The sequence below is a fragment of the Megalops cyprinoides genome, chromosome 8 (genome assembly GCF_013368585.1).
Source record: "Megalops cyprinoides isolate fMegCyp1 chromosome 8, fMegCyp1.pri, whole genome shotgun sequence".
Classification (NCBI taxonomy): Eukaryota; Metazoa; Chordata; class Actinopteri; order Elopiformes; family Megalopidae; genus Megalops; species Megalops cyprinoides.
The window spans coordinates 39244961-39267333 of record NC_050590.1 but is presented as its reverse complement, the minus strand read 5'-3'; the positions used below and the strand labels follow the sequence as shown (position 1 = coordinate 39267333).

Here is a 22373-nt window from a genome sequence, read left to right as displayed (position 1 = left end):
AACGGCTCTTTGAAGGGAGCCAGACCTTATGGCTCCGTTCCTTTCCGAGAGCCGTTCAAAAGAACGGCTCATCGTTCTTTTTTTTTTCTCTGTTTTTTTAGGGGGCAGGGGTTACTAGGTTTATCACCGAAATAGTCATATAATGACAAGATATGGATCAGAAATTACTCGCGTTGCCAGACCTCATGTCATTGTGTATTTGTGCTTTACAACATGACCATCAGGGAAAAATTTCTTTGTCTCTCTCTCTCTCTCTCTCTCTCTCTCTCTCTCTCTCTCTCTCTCTCTCTCTCTCTCTGCGAGGATCGAACCAGCAACCTTTTGATTACAGCTCCTGCTCCTTATCCAGTATGCTACAATGAATGGATTTAGAGCAGGCAGTGATATTTGGGCGCAACGATAAAAACAATGGCTCTCAAGTACAACTCGTATCCCTTCGTTTGTACCAAAGACCCATTCAAAAGACTTAGATCGGTCGTGAACGTACATCACTAGAGTGGTTACTAGGACTAATTCAGTGAGGGCAGTTACTTGCTGGGGAGTACAAGTCTGCTTCCTTTGAAGAAAGCCATCCATGGAGATCCAACAAACCCGTAACTCGTTCGAATTCATTTGAATGCAACCCACATTGGGCATGCACGCATAGACATGAAATCTTTCACGATTTAGAAAGTATCAAATTCTCTGGTGTTCTCTAAACATGTGCACTTAGCAGCAACACTATTTCCAGCCATTAACGTCACCATGACAACAATGCAATGTTTAAGCAGAGAATTTCTAAATAGCAGACAGGCTCTGGTTTAACATTGTAAAGTTAAAGTTTGGAATGTGAACAAGATTATTGTGAATAAGAGGTTATTATTTGCTACACTGTATGTTCAACGTCATTAATAATTTATTGATCAAGAGAACATGTATTTCAAAATAGAAAATGTTACAGCTCATAACGTGAAGTAACATGGCTTTTAACATTAACATTGGCTATGCTAGCTAGCTAACTAACTTAACAAGATGAGTCTTCATCATCCAGAGAGGCAACGTGCCACCTCTTCAGATGCTCGAGCATAACTGATGTGCTCCAATGACAGGCAAGGTCAGGTTTGCAAATGTTGCTGTTCACAACCTTCTTGGCAGAGTTAACCCTTTCACGCGTAAGGTCACACCGGTGTGATCAGCCATTTTGCAGGAATGCTAAAACCAGTGCGATTATAAAACTAGATTGGAAAAATTCTAGCTAATTTTAGCTTTGAGGAAACATTTTAATATTAAAAAATATAGCAAATGCTAACTGAAAACTATGAGAAGCTTAATAACGCTAATGAAAACATAACAACTATGTAATATAACGTGCGTAATAAGTTACATAATGTAAGTTACAAACATAAGTTACATGCCAAAAAGTTAAGGTCTTTGGTCGTGAAAGTGTTGCCATCTGTATTGTTCACTCCAGTAAAGCAACGTAGCTTAGGCTACATGTCTGGGCATTCCGAGTCAGCACGAAAAACACACACAATGACGTCACCAACTAATCGACAGTTAAATTCATTGGCAACTAATTTGGTCATCGATTTTAGTCGACTATGTTGATTATTTGTTGCACCCCTAGAACTTGCCGACTATTTTGGCTCATAATTCAAACACCGTTCATCACAGCACTGAACTGAAGACATTGTGTCAACTTGTCCTTGAAGACTTTATCAGGACCTTTGACTAAGATGCAGTATACAAAATTCTACCTTTATTAGGGAATTGGTTTAGGAGATATGGTCATTTCTTTGCTATAGTGCCACCCATTCATGGATTTACGCCAAACTTGATCATCTTAAGCCTATTTTCCTATAGATATCAGCTCTCATGTAAATGTGACAGGTAATGTAAATGTTAAATAGGTCAGTTTTTTGCCATTGTGAAATATATGTATTATATGCAAGAATGTTTGACATTAGTAGAACCCAAATGATTTTTGCCATCTCAGGTCAGTGAAAGTTGACCTGAGTCTAGGTGTCTGGGTGAATGAATGTTGATCTGGGTGTAGCCGTCTGGAATGTAGCAAAGTGTATTTTTTGACTGGAGGAGTGGTGGAAAGTGAGTTTGCCATGTAATTTTCTTACGGATTGCTATTTGACACATCCAAAACAATCCTGCAAAGTTTCATGATGATAGGTCATAGTTAAGTCAGTTTAAGGGCTCCTGAAATTTGATTTGACATTTGACATTGTCACCCACTCTTACACTCACACCTGTGGGCCTAATAGCATGTCAAATTGACATTACCTGAATGTGTTTGGACTGTGGTAGAAAACCAGGATACTCAGATGAAACCCAGGTACAAGGTACAAACTGAATGCAGACGTACCCCGAATTTGAAACCTCGATATTGTTAGGCAGTAGTGCTACCCATTTGCACCACCGTACTGCCAGTTTTTGGGTATTTGAGTGCCGTTTTTGGGTATTTGAAAAAATCCAAAATGGTGGGAAAAATGACAGAGAACATGCCACATTAGCTGAATATAATGAATATGTCCCTGATTAGAAAAGGACCCCCCATTTTCAACACCTTTTTTTGGTAAAAGACTTTTTGAAGATCAATTCTTTATTTTTAAAGAAAATTTCATTTGACATGAATTTAATAAAACACTGAATAAAACAAGGTATGCTGATCTTTTAAATGAAATTGTCACATTGAAATAAAAATAAAATATAATCACATTTTCAAATGAGTAAGTTATTTATATAAAAATAAAAATAAACTAGTCTACTGGGATTTCTAATACCACTGAACAATCTCAGATGCTGTTGCTAATGTACAATGACATTAAAAAGACTAGTCATCCCATGCAAGACAGCTCCACTTTTCAGTACTTGAAGTAGAATTTAAAAAAACCCTGTCTTTCATTCAGGCCAATATGGAAAGTCCAAGTGTTTCTTCAACACTATTTAGTGTATTTAGTTGTGGCAGTAGGTCAAACAGTGCAGGAGATGTGCCTTTTTTAAGTGCTACAAACTGATTGTATCTTAGCAGCCATGCCATTTGAACATTGAACTATACTATATGTTCATGTCCCAGTTAGTACCTGACATGTAATGATGTAATGATCTACAAAAATTGGTTGCAATATCTGCTTTTCTTTGTGTGGTCTGTGCCTTGTGATATGCATTGTAACAAAATGTTATTAACATCTAAGTGCATGGAAACATGGGTGTTTAAACCTGTTTTTTAGTATAGCACCCCAAAGTGGCCAAATTTCACTAAACTTGGTGTGTTCCACCCAGGCCTCATGAGAAGTATGTGTATAGACTTTTATGCCAATGAACAAAAGCATTGCAGAGATATAGCCACTCTTCCTTTATGGGGCCTTCACAGGTATTGTTCAACCTGCCAACTATCCTTTAACAACTGTTCAAGACAATAGTCCAAGACATAATACACAAACCACATTGTGCCAAGCTCTAGGAGGAGATGGTTAAATGTGTTTTTGACTGAATCAAAGATGGATGAAACACAAAATGGCAGACGTGGAGGTTTCATAAGTTCCCAGTTAGGATCCTTAACTTTGACGAAGCACAAGAAATTTAGTTGAAATATCTTCTTTCGTGCCAGAGTAATGGGGATTTAAAAGTTTTCTAGGAACTTACCGGCCAAGTTTCATGATGATAGATCATAGTTAAGTCAGTTTAAGGGCTGCTGAAATTTGACTGGCTGATGGTGGCCATCTTGTTTGAGCAATCACCTTGTACTTATAGATATATATAGCCTTGACCAGCATGCAGCATGAAAAATTTTAACTTGATTGGGCAAGTGCTTTAGGAGGTATGATCATTTGTTTGCTATAGCACCACCTATGGACGGATTTACACCAAATTTGGTAGGCTTGAATCTAATGGCCTGTAGATGAGGGATCTCAAGTTAGGTGATGATTGGACATTGCATTCAGGAGTTATAGCTCATTATATCAATAGAGACCACACCCATCAATTTCATTGGCTTACTGTGGCCACTCTTTTAACATAGCAACGTTCTCTATACAATATTTAAAGATCTTGGTCTGAAGATGCTGTGTACCAAATTTTGTGCATATTGGACAAACCGTCTAGGAGGAGGATTTTTTTTTTTTTACAAAAAATTCAAAATGGCGGAAAATCCAATATGGCACATCGTTGTGGTCCAAGAGGCTTTTTTGTTCATGTGGAGCCAGGGAATCGGGGGGGAAAAGAATTTTTCTACGGCAAACTGTTCAATAGTTATAGCCCAAAGGGCGTTGTAGCTCTCTATAGCACCACCATCTGGCCAATCTGGGTTTTTTTTATCTGAGTAGTAGGTGACCATAGGAATCTACCTTCTATATTTGGTAGCTCTAGCATCTATAGTTTTTGCAGTGCAAACACTTTTAGGGCAGAAAAAAATAATCATAAAAATCACAACAAACACAATAGGGTTCCAGTAGCTGTGCTGCTTGGACCCCTAACAAGCATACTAATGATGAATGAACCGGTAAATTTAGTGTGTTTAGTGTTAGTCCAAAAAGTCGAGTGTCGAGTCCAAGACAAGTCCAAGACCAGAACTAGTCGAGACTGAGTCAAGACTGAGTCCAAAGAGGTTTGAGTCCAAGACAAGACCGAGTCCAAATGAGAGAGACATAGTCAAGACCGAGATGAAAAAAAAAAAAGAATCCTCTTACTTACCTGTTTATAATTTTGTGTGATGCTAGAGACACAGTATATCTTCTATTTTAAGATGATCATTTTGCACTATTATTTGTAATGACCAAAGAGCAAGTGCAGTGTAACAACACTGTAGGATCAAATTAGGCCATATTATTTACTTTAAGTATAGTCATTTCACTTGATATCATACTCAACACTCTCCAAAGACAAAACAACATGTAACCCCGACCCCGAGAAGGGTGTTGTACCATATTTGTGATGATCAAAAAGCAAGTGCAGTGTAACCACACTGTAGGATAAAATTGTCATATTGTTTACTTTAAATATAGCCTTTTCACTTAGATGTGACATAAAGCTGATGTCAATGTCAATGCCCGTTCTAGATGGATTTTGAATTAATTAAACCAATGTACATTTTCTGAACAAGCTCACTTAACCCTTTCGCACGTTATTTTACGCTATGTAGCCCACGTGTTATATGGTTATATTTTGTTTTTTGTTTTTTTTTTGTTTTTTATATTGTGTTTTAAGCTTGTCATAGTTTTCGTTGCCACATTTGCTAGATTTTTTATGTTAAATCATTGTTTCCTCAAAGCTAAAATTAGTTAGAATTTTCCAATCTTGTGTTCAAATCGCGCCAGCAGTGGCGATTCTGGACTTTTTTGACTGGGGTGGCCCAAGTGGGGCACTGAATCATTCAAGGGTGGCATGAGGAAAACGCCACATCCACAATAACAGGAATAGGCGCATAACAAATATTTATAATGCCCCCCACACACTAAAACCACTACAAGATGTGAAATTAGCACAAATACAATTACAGGAGCTAAACCATAAACCATAAACTAACCATATGAACACTATATTCAGAGGATGAATCTTCAAAGAAGGACAAACACCATCATCTCTATGTGTCATATTTTTTATTTGGAGAAATTCAAATACAATTCAACAAACACATGCCAACTAAATAATGAAAAGATCCTTCTCCTTTTTTTTTTTTTTACAATAATAATTTACATTTAACTAGATAGCTGCCTGGTGAGCTTTGTAGTTCATTATCAAGCTAGCTGATGTTAGCTAGCTAGCTAAATAACACTAGCTAGTTAGCTAGATAACTTTGCTTGCTAGCAAGAGCAACAGTGTTGTAAACTAACTCACATGTTAACAACCAATTACACATATAGAACGGCTATTTCTTGGCTATATCAAAAAGTGTACATGAATATTTGAAGTCAGTCACTCCCGACTCCTGCCTTGATTAGAACCAACGAGTACATCAAGAAAAGTACCACCTTCGACCTGGTTTATGGCCAGTCATAGACTAGAATGTTTGGGTGGCACCCGGGATGGCCAATCAAATCTCCAGGATGGTCCGTGACCCCCGAAGCCCCTCCTCTGGCCCCGTCCCTGCTGTTTTTTCGAACACAGAGGTTTTTTCGTGCATTGTGCTTGCTGTCTCCCTTTACACCTCCTTTCAAACGTGCTCTGTCTCTCGCAATGGTGCCTGAAACAGAAGAGTAAGTTCAGTCTCTCTGATTGGTTCTGTTGCAACAATTGAAATATCGAATGTTGATCTGGTTAGAGCGAGGGAATACCAAACACTGAACAAAGGCTCCTAATTCAAAAACCGTTCATCACAGCACTGAATGGACAACATTGTGAGAATCTGTTCTGATGTATAATTTATGCGTGTAGAGCCAGTATTTGCAGAGATACGGCAGTTTACGAAAGTTTGTAAGTTTCTAAAATCCTATCTTGTTGAATGGGGTAAAACTAGAGCTGTTTTTTAAAAAATACCATTGAAACTATTATAAAACTATGAATTTATAATTTATAAATAAAAGCACACCATTGGTGTCAATTTGGAGTTGGTTTGGCGTCTATAGAACAGACAGTTTAGGAGCAGTTAGAGCTAGAATAATAATAATAATAGATTTGTGTGTATTTTCTGAAGAAAATGCAAAGTGTGGTTGCCTGTGTGCATTATCGAGCATACGCATAATTATGCAATTAAAAAAAAAAACGACATATTTGGAAGCGAGTTTCAAACCCTGGTCTCCCTTCTCAGCTAACCTCTTGCGGCTGGTGTTCTGCCATTTTTTGCGTCCTTATCAGATTTTGCTACCAGTCGCAGGAATTTATTGCATAGTCTATAAACTATTGCTACCTTGTCAAAACATGCTACCGGAAGGCAGCAACTTTCGCATGATTTTGACGTGTTATAGAAACAGTAATGTTAGCGATAGGAAGCACATTTTGATAAGTCAAATGTTAGTAATGTCAGTGTAAGATAACTAAATTGTGTCAAAGTAACTGTATTTGCCAATTTGCAATCCCCCCACCCAAAAAAAGAGAAGGTTTGGTAACAATCAGTAGGACCATTTCATAACTTTACATTTACATTTATTCATTTGGCAGACGCTTTTATCCAAAGCGACTTACATAGGTTACAGTTCTTTACAATGTTATCCATTTATACAGCTGGATATTTACTGAGGCAACTGTGGGTTAAGTACCTTGCCCAAGGGTACAGCAGCAGTGTCCCAGCAGGGATTGAACCGGCAACCTTTCGGTTACAAGTCCTGCTCCTTAACCACTATGCTACACTGCCGCCCACTTTGATTAACTTTGATTTGATTTTCAGAAATAATTTAGGGGGTGTTCTGTTGTTTTTTCCTACCTTCTTGAAATGTCTTATCTGTAGCCATCGATCTTTGCTACCTTAACTTGAAATACTACCACCTACCCAAGGTTACGTACCATTTTTAGTAGGAAACAAATGGATCTTGTCAGAAAAAGCTACCAACATGGTATTATACTTATATTTAAAATATCTAAAATGACAAAAATAGTTTAAAATGACCTTAGAAGAAAATTGTACCACCATAAAAAGACTGGTAGCATGTTTCGATAGTGTAGACGCTCATCAGAAAATGCAACCAGCGTTTTAGCTATAACAAACTGTGACATATAGCCCTGAAAACATTAGGCATCTCATTCGCTTTGATCTAGCATTGCAGTAACGCAAGACAAAGTGCAAAAACGTTAGCTAGCTAGCAACATGTCATAAGATACAGTGCATTCAGAAAGTATTCAGACCCCTTCACTTTTTTCACATTTTGGTATGTTGCAGCCTTATGCTAAAATCGTTTAAATTCATTTTTTTCCTGCATAAATCTACACTAAATACCCCATAATGACAAAGTGCAAGCAGGATTTTAGAAATTTTTGCAAATTTATTAAAAATAAGAAACTGAAATAGCACATTGACATAAGTATTCAGACCCTTTGCTATGACACTTTATGAAATTTATGAAATTTAGCTCAGGTGTATCCCATTTCACTTTATCATCTTCGAGATGTTTCTACACCTTGATTAGAGTCTATCTGTGGTAAATTCAATTGATTGGACATGATTTGGAAAGGCACACACCTGCCTATATAAGGTCTCTCAGTTGACAGTGCATATCAGAGCAAAAACCAAGCCATGAGGTCGAAGGAACTGCCTGCAGAGCTCAGAGACAGGATTGTGTCAAGGCACAGATCTGGGGAAGGCTACAAAAAAATTTCTGCTGCATTGACGGTTCCCAAGAGCACAGTGGCCTCCATAATTCTTAAATGGAAGAAGTTTGGAACAACGTTGGCCACCTGGCCAAACTGAGCAATCAGGGGAGAAGGGCCTTGGTAAGAGAGGTGACCAAGATCCTGATGGTCACTCAGGCTGAGCTGCAGAGATCCTGTGTGGCGATGGGAGAAACTTCCAGAGGGACAACCATCACTGCAACACTCCACCATTCTGGGTCTTATGGCGGAGTGGCCAGATGGAAGCCTCTCCTCAGTAAAGGCACATGAAAGCCCGCTTGGAGTTAAGCACTTAGAGCACTTGGAGCACTTAAAGGGCTCTCAGACTGTGAGAAACAAGATTCTCTGGTCTCTTGGCCTCAATTCTAAGCGTCATGTCTGGACGAAACCAGGCATCGCTCATCACCTGTGCAATACCATCCCAACGGTGAAGCATGATGGTGGCAGCGTCCCGTTGTGGGGGTGTTTTTCAGCGGCAGGGACTGGGAAACTGGTCAGGGTTGAGGGAAAGCTGAATGGAGCAAATTACATAGATATCCTTAATGAAAACCTGCTCCAGAGCGCTCAGGACCTCAGACTGGGCTGAAGGTAGACCTTCCAACAGGGCAGTGACCCTAAGCGCAAAGCTTAGGTAATGCAGGAGTGGCTTAGGGACAACTCTATGAATGTCCTTTAGTGGTTCAGCCAGAGCCCGGACTTGAACCCAATTGGACATCTCTGGAGAGACCTGAAAATGGCTGTCCACCGAGGGTCCCCATCCAACCTGAGAGAGGTTGAGAGGATCTGCAAAGAAGAATGGCAGAAAATCCCCAAATCCAGGTGTGTAAAGCTTGTCCCATCATGTCCAAGAAAACTCAAGGCTTTAATCACTGCCAAAGGTGCTTCAACTAAGTACTGAGTTAAGGGTCTGAAGACTGAAGAAGTCAATGTGATACTTCAATTTTTTATTATTAATAAATTTGCAAAAATTTCTAAAATCCTGTTTTTGCTTTGTCATTATTGGGTATTGAGTGTAGATTACTAAGGAAAAAAATTAATTTAAACAATTTTAGCATAAGGCTGCAACATAAGAAGATGTGAAAAATCTGAATTTTGGGTCCGAATACTTTCTGAATGCACTGTATGTACAGGTACATCAGCTAATGTATCTGACAAGGTAGCCTGCACATGCCATTAACGCTAAGCTAGCTAACTAAGTTTTAGACCACATGGTCACATAAATGTAAATATCGCATAATATGCCAAATGTGGAGAAACAGATCGCTAGGTAGATAGTAAAGTAGTAACTAGCTGTCTAACAAACTATTGTTTAAAAGTAGCAAGTGAGTGGGCTACATTTCCAAAAACTTAACTACATTTCTAAAGACCGTCTCTACCGGCAGAGGACGCAAAAAATTATGGGCGGGCACTTGGTACTGTCAGCTGTACTGTATTTGCATGCCTACGCATGCGCACTACGTGCTGGTTGCACGTTCAGATGGGTCACAAAAAATGATAGGACACCGGCATCGTTACCAGTTGTGCTAAAGATCAGTTGCCACTAGTTCAATTGGAAATATTTAACTTACGTTAAATTTAACTTACGTACAAAAGTAACTATTACATAACTATTATGTAACTTGTTATGTACTAAAATAACACTATTTGAGTTACTCTTTGCCTTCTTATCTCTCAAACTGTGCATATATGTGCGAGCATTCACAAGTATATGCGTGAGCACGTGTCCAGAGCTTTTGTATCTGTTTGTCTTATAGCCCACCCCACCTCCCCCCTCCCTCTGTGTCTGATGCGGCTCTGCAGCCTTAGAGAAAGTGGGTGCAACTTAGTGGTGGCTGAGCTCTACGACTAATTAGGCTCGTATCTCAAAAACCATACATCACAACTCTTGGATGAAGACATTTCCTACATTTTGATCTTGTAATTTATGCAGGAGTGAAATTGCGAATTTGTGTGCATTGGACTTGCTCCCCCCCCACCCCCCCCCCCCCAAGCAGTGACTTTACACCAAGTGTCTCTGATTGGCTCAGTTGAAGATATGTAAATGTTGGAATGTGAGCAGGAATGTGTACACGTGACTTAGAGTGATCGCTGAACTTGGCGACTATTTCAGCTCATAATTCAAAAACCATTCATCATAGGGCTGAACCAAAGATATTGTGAGAATCTGCACAGGTTCTCCTCTGTTTTGGTGTATTATGTATGTAGAGCCAGAATTCATGAGGATACAGCAGTTTAAAAAAATCTTTTTTTTTCAAACATCAAAGTGAAATTGCGAATTTGCCAGTCAGAGACAGCTGGTGTCACATTATAGCAGCGCCAAACAGATGAAAGGGGGGAGATGGGGGAGAGACGGCAAGAAATTTGCACGTATGGTCAATAATGCAAACAGCCTACCACACATTGCATTTTCTTCAGGAAATGCTAGGAAATGTACACAAAGCTAGTTATTAGGAACCAAGCACCGAAGGTGCTAGGCACCTATTGTAATTGTTAGAATTTTTCACTATTATCATTATTATACTTTCTCCTCTGGGAGTCTATGGCAGCCCATAGAACCCCTTGGTGGATTTTTATGCAATTTGGCACATTGAGGACAGTCCAAAGTATCCAGGCATCAAACTTCGGGTCAATCCATCCATCTCTGTAGAGCCACCAACAGGCCAAATTTCAAGGTACATTTTTGCTTATAACTTTTGAACTGTTTGTCCTAGAGTTGTGATCTTTTTTCAATATTATGTGATATTTTCAATTTTTCTAAAAACCTACTTTTGATAACTAGTCCTAAACCGTTGATCCTATCCCCAACAAATTTGGTACTTATCATCTATAGAGGGTTCTGATCAAAAGTTTTTCGAAGAATTTTGCTAGGGCAAACTATACGGCCACTGTCCAATGAAATTCCATGATGAAGACACCAAAACAGGAAGTGAGTCATATGTCAGCAGTGCTTTGTTGGAGTGATGCCAAACATGGTACACTTTGTTGGTATTAGCAATACTGGGTACACACCACGTTTCATGAAATTTGGCCTCTTGGGGGCACTATACCATTAAAAAAATCATTTAAGTACCCATTACTCCCTCATGAAAACAGATATTTCAACTAAATTTCTTGTGCTTCCTCAAAGTTAAGGATCCTAAATGGAAACTTATAAAACCTCTGTGACAGCCATTTTGTGTTTCATCCATCTTTGATTTTGTCAAAAACACATTTAACCATCTCCTCCTAGAGTTATGGCACAATGAGGTTTTGTGTATTACCTCTTTGGACCATTGTCTTTAACAGTTGTTAAAGGATAGTTGCCAGGTTGAACAATGTGGCCGCAGTGTACCCACAAATTCGCCCATGAAAGGCACCATAATGGAACAGTGGACATACCTCTGCAATGCTTTTGTTCATTGGCATAAAAGTCAGTACACATACTTACCATGAGGCCTGGGTGGAACACACCAAGTTTAGTGGCCACTTTGGGGTGCTATACTGAAAAACAGGTTTAAACACCCATGTTTCCATATACTTTGATGTTAATGACATTTTGTTCCAATGTACATCACAAGGCACAGACCACACAAAGCAAATCAGATATTGCAACCAATTTTTGTAGATCATTACATCATTACATGTCAGGTACTAACTGGGACATGAACACATAATTCAATGTCCAAATGGCATGGTTGCTAAGATACAATCAGTTTGTAGCACTTAAAATAGGCACATCTTTTGCACCGTTTGACCTACTGTCACAACTAATACACTAAATAGTGTTGAAGAGACACTTGGACTTTCCATATTGGCCTGAATGGCCTTTTCTACTTCAGAAATTACTTCTGAAAAGTAGGGTTGTCTTACTTGGGAGGACTAGACTTATAAATGTCATTGTACATTAACAACAGCAGATGACGCCGTTTATCTGAGATTGTTCAGTGGCATTAGAAATCCCAGTAGACTATTTTATTTTCATTTTTATTTAAGTAACATTCATTTGAAAATATGATTACATTTTATTTTTATTTAAATGGGGCAATTTTATCTAAAAGATGTAGAAAATATATCACCGCACCTTGTTTTATTCAGTGTGTTTTATTAAATTGAAAAATTTTATTAAATTAGTGTTTTATCAAATGAAGTGATTTCTTTAAAAAGTAAGATTTGATCTTCAAAAAGTCTTTTACCAAAAAAGGTGTTGAAAAATGGGGGGTCCTTTTCTAATCAGGGATATTTTATTATATTCGGCTAATATGGTATGTTCTCTGACATTTTTCCCACAATTTTGGATTTTTTCAAATACCCAAAAATGCCACTCCTCCAACAGCCTTGGCACTTCTTATTGCAATGTCCCAAGAAGGCACACTGCATTTTATGACACTGCTTATGTTTAAACTTGACATATATGTAGTGGGGGCAGTATGGTGGTGCAAATGGGTAGCACTACTGCCTAACAATATGGAGGTTTCAAGTTTGGAGTACGTCTGCATTCAGTTTGTACCTTGTCCCTGTGTTCATGTGGCTTTCTACCACAGTCCAAACACATTCAGGTAATGTAAATTGGACATGCTATATTGCCCATAGCTGTGAGTGTAAGAGTGGGTGTCAATATGTCTGTTCACCCTGTAATGGACTGGTGTCTTGTTCAGCAGTTGTTCTGATTGTCTACCTTTTGGCCCTGTGGTGCTTGGCCCCTTCATTGCTGCTTGCAGCTATATTTTATTGTTATTATTATTATTATTATTATTATTTATTCTTCTTTTAGCTTTAACACAGCCTAAGCCATTCGCTCTACAGACACCAAACCAACGGCAAATCGACTGGTTTGTTCACCATTGGTGTGCTTGTACTTTTATAATTTTGTACTTTTATAATTTTAAGTATATCTTTTCAAAAAATCAATTAAAATTTACCCCATTATAAAAGATAGTCACAAACTTTTTGAACTGCTATTCCTCCCTCATTTCTGGGACTGTTGGCATGTATGATCAAACAGTAAAAAATTGTGCAGATTCTTATATGTCTCACAATGTCTGTCTTCATCTAAGAGCTGTGATGTACCATTTTTGAGATAGGAGCCTTTGTTTGGTCTTTGGTATCTCCTCACTCTGACCAAATTTGACAGTTGACTTTTAAAGTGGACATGAAACACTAGATGTTGTTAGCATAATTTACAAGATGGATTCCCACTCTAAAAATCCTTAGAGGTAACACTGTCTGTGAAACTGGATTAAAAACTTCATAAGGTTGGTTGTCTTGGAAATCCTACGGTAGTTCACATTAGCTAACTAGTGACAGCATTGACAATCACTGACTCAATGGAAAATAAGAAAAGCCAAACTAAAAAGCGATGCAAGGAGGGGGTGTCACTTTTGTATTGCCCCTGGATGCAGCAATGAATTTTATAGTCAAAAACCAAAGAAAGATTGTCCACTTTCATACTTTGCCTCTTCAGTGGCAAGCGTTTTTGTGTAATTGTTTTATATCTAAAATCATCTCAAAATAAATTCCAACACTTAATTCTGTTCAAAACTCGTCAAAATTAAGCTGTTTCATTTCCACTTTAATTTGCTGCAACAGAGCCAGAGACAGCTGATGTCAAGTGACAGTTGCTTTGAAACGTTGCCAAGCAACATTCCAAGCTTTATAATTCCACTGGTTATAATTCTTATGCACGGCCATATCTCCTTGCATTTGATGCATAATGTACAATGTATGCCTCTAGAGGTATACATCAGTCATGTAGGGAAAATTGTGCAGATTCTCACATTATCTTCATCTAAGTGCCGTGATGAACATTTTTGAGTTTTTGAGCCTAAATATTCACAGAGTTCAGCTACCACTCTAAGCCACGTAACCACTCTGCTTTCTCTCAGGGGGCTCTCACATCAGGGACCTGGGCCCGGATCCAGTACACTTGACTCCAAAGTCCAGTTCATTTGGTTTGATTAGTGTGAACACTGTTCCGTGCCCGGGCCCACTTGAAAACGTGGTTTCGAGTACGGTTCATGTGTACTCGGGTATGGTTCGCATCAGGTGTGAAAACCAACTGTACCAAATCACGGAAGTTTACTGCTATTTAGAATGTGAATGTGAAGTGTACTCTTCTTTGTATTTATTGGCGGATCGCAAACCAACTAGGTGCTGTATCGGAGTGTGTAGATACGCAAATGTACTCGGGTACGGAACAACATTACTAATGTGAAAACTGAGTGGCAGGGGAGTGGAGAGGGAGGGCAGACACAGTACGACACAGAATCACGTCTGACACAGAGGGAGTAAGAATGGGCGATATAACAAACAAATACAAAAGCTTTGGACATAACTCGCAATTGCGCGGGCATATATGCACAGTTAGAGTTAGAGGCAGACAGCAGCTCCAGTCGTGATATTAACCCTTTCACACGTAAGATATTTACAACTGCCCCCCAGTGTGACTATTCTGGTGGTTTAATCCCAATTACAAGAATTCTGCTAGCAGCCCAGTTATTTATACTAGCTAACAAGGCATGGATGTTGGTTAATATCTGAACTAATATCCTTGACTAAAACTGGTTTAGCAGTAGTACGTATAGAATTGCAGCAGACGAATACCCATACCCTGTATTCTGTATGTGCACACTGTTCTTTGTAGTGAATGTGGGTATTCTTTGTGGTACATATAGATACATAAATGCGAACTGCCTTATTTTGAAATATATTTTAAGAATACTTAAAATGATATAAATATATAAGTATACTTATATGTTTGTATACTTTATTTTAGAGATGAATAAGCTCACTTTATCTGTGGATGCATCACTGCAACGGCACTGCTTGGTTGACTGAAATAGCAAGTATAACATGGAAAAAAACAGAATACCACGGTATTTGATATGTTGAAATATTTAATCACACCCAGAAACACAGGATTTCACAATTTTAATAGCTCACTCGTTATTAATATTAAGCTTCTCATAGTTTTCACTGCCACATTTGCTATACTTTCTAACGTTAAATCACTGTTTCCTAACTTTAGCTAGAATTTTTCCAATTTGCGAGTCATAACTGTGTTATGATGCTTGTGTATTAACTCATGTGAATCTGCATTGAAACATAAATAAAAATATTGCATTTGTGGAACATTTTATGTGAAAAAGCTGTGGGTTTAGAATGAATGTTGCTGTGTTCTTATCTACTGTTCTAACCACACTGGTTTGACCGTACACTGTAGGGACCACTCTACAGAATGATCACACTCATTTGACCGTACGCACAAAAGGGTTACCAGCAGTAGTAATGCACACACATACATTTGAGCCATTTTTTAAGGCACAGGACTAAAAAGTGACTGCTTTACAGATTTTTACATGTACTTGTAAGCCTTCATGTAAGCCTTCTTTTAAGAAGATGATTATTTAGGTTTACAAAGAAAAAAATGAAAGCACACTATAATAAACACACCTCTAGATACTCCAGCTTGATTGACCAAATTTAGACCAGTTTGACAGGTAACACCGCAGATCTCTTCGGTCCTAACTTGAATGAATTCTTTTGTAGTTTGGTAAAGCTCTTCAGATCTTAGGTCACATAGTGTGCACTGTAGCACGGTAGGGTACACATTAATGTTGCTTTTAAGAATCATTCCTTGGTACCATAAAACATAATTCCTTACGTTAATGTTGTTCCCAATGATCATTATTTGCTTCTACTTTAATTTATACTAAAATGAACGAAGTTATGTGTCCCTTGAGGATAATCTTGAAGCACTATGCTTGTGTGGTTTTATTTTTATTTTAGCGCTGTTGTTCACCTTCATGTGTGTTAGGGCTGGACCTGAATATTCGACTATTCAGGTATTTGTTCGTTGCGTTGGTATTTGGTTTTCAATTTTGGGATTCGGATATTGTTTTTTTTTTTTTTTGCTAAATGTAGGCTGTCAATAATGGCGAATAACTGCAAAGTACATTTTGTCAGCACATTCTTGCACTATATTTATACTTTTTAATTACACTGTTAAAATGTGGGAATATATACCATCTCATTTGTTGAAGCTAGTATGCTGTTTCTGCGATTCTGTTTCACAGCTTTTGTCAAGCGTTGTCTTGGTTTCAGAGCCTATTATTATGAGCATTTATGTAGGTCTTTAATTTATCCATGATAAGAAGAATTGTCACAAGCTGTTATTATGTCACAAAAAGTGCATAGATAGGATAACCAACCAAACTCCTCAGGATCACACAGATGCAAAAAACACACCAAAGCTTTTGGAAAATGTTTTTTATTGACAAATAACAATACAGCCATGCGTCGCTTACATTCTGTGAAATGCAACGTTATGTGATTTGGACGTTGTGCGAACACCATACTATACAGTATATGGCATACTATGTACCATAGCATTATATGCCTGGCAGCGCAATCGCTTTATTTCCATGAGACATGAGATACACGTGTTGCGTGTGGGAAGCGTTGCCTTCTGTACGTCGAGTTACGTCCGCTACGTCCCCTTCTGCGATCGGGATTTTTAAACTTTATTATAACCTTATGGGACTACGGACGTGTATGCGAACGGACGTTGTCCGAATGGACGTTAAGTGGAGCATGGCTGTACAAAGAACAATACCGTAGAATAACAGAATCCTTAAAAATGAATGCTTTTAACTAAACGCTATGTCGTCCATCTCAGCTGAGAACGGAGAAGTGTCTGGCTTGGCTGAGTCCTTTCTGAGCTCAAGCTCACCCCCCACCCCACGGGCGAAGCTTCACATATTCGCTGTTGATTACTACCGAAGCTCCGGGGCCCAAATAATGGTATTCAGGACAACCCTAATGTCTATTGAGTGTATTTAATGTATCATGTAGTATTGGCCTTGTGAGTCATTCGGGACAAGGGTGTTTGCCAAATGAACAAACAGTACAGAATGGTAGGTCATTGGCATTGTATTTTAATCATGAACAATATAGAAGCGTTATACTTAATTCAAAATTTTTATGTTAACAGGTAGGATGAATGCCAGTTAAAAAACAAGCTTTTCCAGAGATTTAAGAAAAGTTTCCCTTTCAGAGGGAAAGATTAACATAACAGTTACATGGTAGCTTCGTTCTCTGATTAAGAAACTGATTAAGAAATTTTTTTTCAATTTTTTTTATGCATTTTACATGTGAATAGAGCTATGACACTGCCAGAATGTGGCATAGATACTCTAGCTTCTTTGTCACAAGTTCAGGGGTTATGACTTTAAGATATTTTATGACTTCTGCAAAACGTCTTGCACTTGAAAGACCCTTTGCCAGAGACAGTGAGTTATGAGCATAATTAGTCAGAGAGAGTCATGTGATCACACTGCTTTGTCTCAGGCTGCCTAGTAGTGTCAGACACAGAGATGGAGGGATGGACATAAATGCACAGTTAGAGAGATAAGAATAATGATATTAAGAGCAGTAGTCATGCATACACATACATAATGCAAACATGCAACCACACATTGCATTTTCTTCAGGAAATGCACACAAATCTAGTTTATAATAATAATAATAATAGTATTTTGCACATCATTATTTTGACACAAAAATCCTGACCTCTGAAATCAGTGTTTAAGTCAGTTCTCACATTTTCCAAAAATAAATACTAATTTGCACATCATATTCACCTGAATTTATAACAGCATATCAAGTTAAATTCTACAGTTTTTATTGTAGTCTTTCTTTATGTAGATTAGAGGCATATGAAATAGAGTATTGATGTCAGGCTTTCAGGTGGAAGGACCCAGGCGCAGACCAGAATGCCAAACGTATGTATTTTATTTGACGGCACAAGCTGCAAACAGTAGTCAAAAACAGTTCAAACACAACAGTGAACAGAAGCTAACAACAGGCAGGACTGAAACACGCTAACAGACTGAGATAAACTGGCAGAGAACAAAGAAAACAGAGGGGGTATATATACAAAGACTAATAATGAATTAACAGGGAACAGGTGAGCAGGACGGGCTTCAGGTAGTGGGTGTGGCAGAAGGCCAGATAGGCAGGACAGGAGTTGGGACGCTGGAGCACATGGGGCTGTAAACAAGAACAAAAGCACATGCACACAGAAACAAAGAGACACCCACACTGACAGACAGGAAGACAAAAAAACACAACACAAGCAAGACATCACGCTGAAGTACTGACAATTGTATTTGAAATCCAGGGTTTTGTTCAGTCTCTGAACATGTGCTTATCTACTCAAAAAATACATTTACTAGGGATGCACCGATATATCGGCCGAACAGTGGTACCGGCAGATACTTACCTTGTTGACTGCCTTCGGCCTATCAGCAAATTAGATGACATTCACTGATGGCAGTGGCTGATGTTTATCTGTTGTGTCGCATCAGTTTTGCGACCTGGTGCACTTAGCTAACTCGCTAGCTAAAACAGTCACTAAAGACTACCTAGCTAGCTAACTATAATGTTAATTTGGTAGCTAGCTAGCAAACAGTACTAAAGTTGTCAGAACAGGTTGCTTGCAGTGTCTGTGGTAAAATTAACTGTTAGGTCAGAAGAGATGTGATGAGGCTTTATTAGTTTGATAGCTAGCTAGCTCTTAGTAATATGACAAAGCAAAGTGTGTGAAAGCCAAATTAGCTAGCAAGCTATCTAGCTATGTTGTTTTTATTGTAGCTAGCTAGCTATGTGTTTGTGTGCAAGGTGATATTTGTATTTGTCAGCAGAATGCAATACTAATTAGCTAGTTACGTTTATTGTTTTCTTTGTATTGTAGCTAGCTAGCTAGATTTGTCTTTCTAATGTGGTATACTTTTCAGCTCAATGTGCAAGTAGCTAGCTAGCTAACTAGATAGCTTCATCATGTCTCTTATGAACAAAGGTATTGACTTCTGATCTTAAGTACCGTTTGCTAGCTAGCTAGCAACTTAACATTATTTAGCTAACTAGCTAGTTTCCCTGGCACAAAAGGGGGAATAAATAACAAAATAAACAAAAAAAAAAAACATTGGCATCGGCTATTGGCCAAATTATTATTTTAAACATCGGTATCGGTATCGGCTCAGAACTTCACAATCAGTGAATCCCTAATATTTACCCAAAAATACTGAAGTAGCTCAAGAATTGCAATCCAGAGCCACTGTCAAGGTCCCAGATCTCTAGTAGATAGCTAAAGCACTGCTGCACTCCTCCAGTATACTGCTAAAGCACTACTCTACTCCACTAGTATACTGCTAAACCACTATCCCACTATTTCACTATTGTACTTGATATAGTATGTACTCCACTACTCTACTACTGTTCCACTACACTGATGGAGTATATACTCCACTACTTCATTACTTTGCTGCTATACTGCTGTAATGGTTTTTGGAATGTTCTTTGGTGTTTAACAGGTCACACAATGGATGTGTCATGTCTTTACCTGCTGCATGGAGACCCAGTGGCCCACACCTGGACGGACGTGACACCACAGGCCTCTCTTCAAATCACTCATCTCTACGCCGTCTTCACCATCACACACTTTTCCTGGTGCCGATTCTCATCCTCCATACGTAGTGTCTGTGTGGTTGAGCCTTCATATAGTGTTTCAATACCTATATACAATATCCCTGTGGTAGAGCATTCATATACTGATTTAACACTTTAATTCAAATACTATACCTGCAGTAAAGTATTTGTATGCTGCATTGTTGCCAATATATAGTATTCATGTGTTAGGACACTCACAAGATGTTTTTATGTCCACATATGGTGTGTTGAGTTACTGTGGTCATATACTGCAGTGGTGTCCTTACACAGGATCATATTGAAGCTATTGTCTTTGTGTATTACTGTTACTGGCTATGTACTGCGGTAATGCCTATATACAGCACATATATAGATATTGAGTGTATATACTCTCATTATTTACAATTATATACTCATTATTTTACATTATGCACATATACAACATGTTATAAAAAAGTACTGTTGCCATGGATGTCCATATCCGAGAGAAAAGTGCACATACAGTCTCACATCATCTGTGGCCTCATCTCAAATTCTGTGCCATTCTAAGGTGTGATATGATATGTAGAGCTGTTGTCATGGCATGGTAGGTACTGGCTGTGGTACACCACTCAGCGCTGTGTCAGTGGGGTGGTGCGGAAGGTGTATGAACGGCTCCGACAGTTCCGGGTCCAGTTCCTGGTTCTGCAGAGAAGGACCGATCCAATGCAGGTGCTGTTGCAGTGTCTGCCGACCAACAAGGTAAGCATTTAACATGTAGTGAAAGTATGTAATGATATACACTATATGGACAAAATTATTTGGCCACACTTGTTTTTCAGGGTTTGGGCTAGGCCCCTTATCTCCAGTGAAGGGCAATCTTAATGCTTCAGCATACCCAGACATTTTGGACAATGCTATGCTTCCAACTTTGTGGCAACAGTTTGGGGAAGGCCCTTTTCTGTTCCAACATGACTGTGCCCCAGTGCACAAAGCAAGGACTATAAAGACATGGTTTGATGAGTTCTGTGTGGAAGAACTTGACTGCCCCGCACAGAGCCCTGACCTCAACCCCATGGAGCACCTTTGGGATGAACTGGAACGGAGATTGTGAGCCAGGCCTTCTCGTCCAACATCAGTGCCTGACCTCATAAATGCTCTACAGAATGAATGGGCACAAATTCCCACAGAAACACTCCAAAATCTTGTGGAAAGCCTTCCAAGAAGAGTGGAAGCTGTTATAGCTGCAAAAGGGGGACCAACTCCAGTATATGTATTTGAATACAATGTCATTACAGTCCCTGTTGGTGTAATGGTCAGGCGTCCGAATACTTTTGTCCATATAGTGTATGTGATGGTGTATATTGGGGTGAAAGTGTGTGATAGTGTGTGTATTGGTGTGAAAGAGTGTGATGATGTGAACGTGTGATGATGTGTGTCAGTGTGAAAGTGGTTGATGGTGTGTATGTTGATTTAAAAGTATAATGTTGTGAAATTGTGTGAAAGTGTGTGATGATGTGTGTATTATGTCCCAGGTGGAGAGCACGGTGTGCTCTCTGTCTACACAGTATGATGGACCCCAGCCTTCAGATGTGTGTGAACTGCTGGAGGGGGAGCAGTTCTTTGCTGGCTTTGAGAGGGGCATCGACATTAACACAGGTAAGAATGTCCCAGGTTACACTTCACTGAGGAACTTCTCTCTCCAGATTAGAAATGTGCAGGTAGTGGGATGACCATAGCCCTTTCACTTTGCAGAATTCTCTGTGTTTAGTGCATCTCTGTACAGACCTTGTGTATCAGTATCCAGTAAGTTCCTATGATCCACTCACTTTCTCTGCCAGACCGGCCAGACTGCATAGAGGGACGACTCTCTTTTGTTTTTTACTCCCACTTGAAGAATCACAAAGAGATATACATCTGCCCTAGCCCGGGGCAGGAAGAGCCAGTGAGGGGGCAGGTAAGCAGAGAGTGGGACCCAATGGAGATGAAAGGGTTGGACTGAAGATGGGACTTGATGTGGATGAAGGGCCAGTGATATCTGTGAGATGAATGAAGAAGAGCAGGACATAGTGTAGAGAAACAGAACGAGGAAGAAGGTCAAATGTGAAAGTAGTGCAGCAAGAAGGGAAAGACACAATTAATAATCCCCGCCTTCCTCAGGTATCATTCTACCGAGGGGAGGTACCCAGTGACATCCCACAGGAAGTTACACAGAAGAGGAAGGGACCTGATACCCAGTGGCTGGCGACCTTACCTTTGAAGCTTCCTGTGAGTGATAGACAAACTTTCTTTCTACTTGTCTAATATCAAATCAGAAAGCTCATAGAAAACAGCACACACCATGTGTATTTGCTCTTATTTCACATATGTAGGCAATAAAAGAAGAGTTGGCAAGAAAAGCATTATGTCTCAGCCAGGAAAGGAACTTATATCTTTAGGCCAATTTCCTGATCACCACTCCATCCAAATGGCTACTTATTTAGCCTTGTTCCAAAGGCATTCACATCTCTCATGATTCTCTAAGGGGTGAGTTTTTGGGACCAATGTAATGCCTGTCTAATTATGCTAAACAACACTACTACCCACAACACTACTTCACACAATGCTACATGCTCCGCTGCTGCACATGCTCCTGCTACACACACCTACCAGAGACCTGGTTGTGATCCCACTTGCAGGAT

The 22373-nt window shown here is 39.1% G+C and overlaps 1 protein-coding gene across 3 annotated transcripts in view; it reads left to right on the top strand.

Moving 5' to 3' along the window:
* pidd1 (p53-induced death domain protein 1) overlaps positions 1-22373 on the top strand; it is a 45795-nt gene that overhangs the window by 14002 nt on the left and 9420 nt on the right. For all 3 annotated transcript variants that reach the window (XM_036534745.1, XM_036534743.1, XM_036534744.1), the window contains exons 10-14: positions 19599-19734; positions 20304-20454; positions 21228-21351; positions 21534-21649; positions 21853-21960. In XM_036534745.1, coding sequence (XP_036390638.1) covers positions 19599-19734; positions 20304-20454; positions 21228-21351; positions 21534-21649; positions 21853-21960 — 635 coding nt within the window. The remainder of the gene's footprint in view (positions 1-19598; positions 19735-20303; positions 20455-21227; positions 21352-21533; positions 21650-21852; positions 21961-22373) is intronic.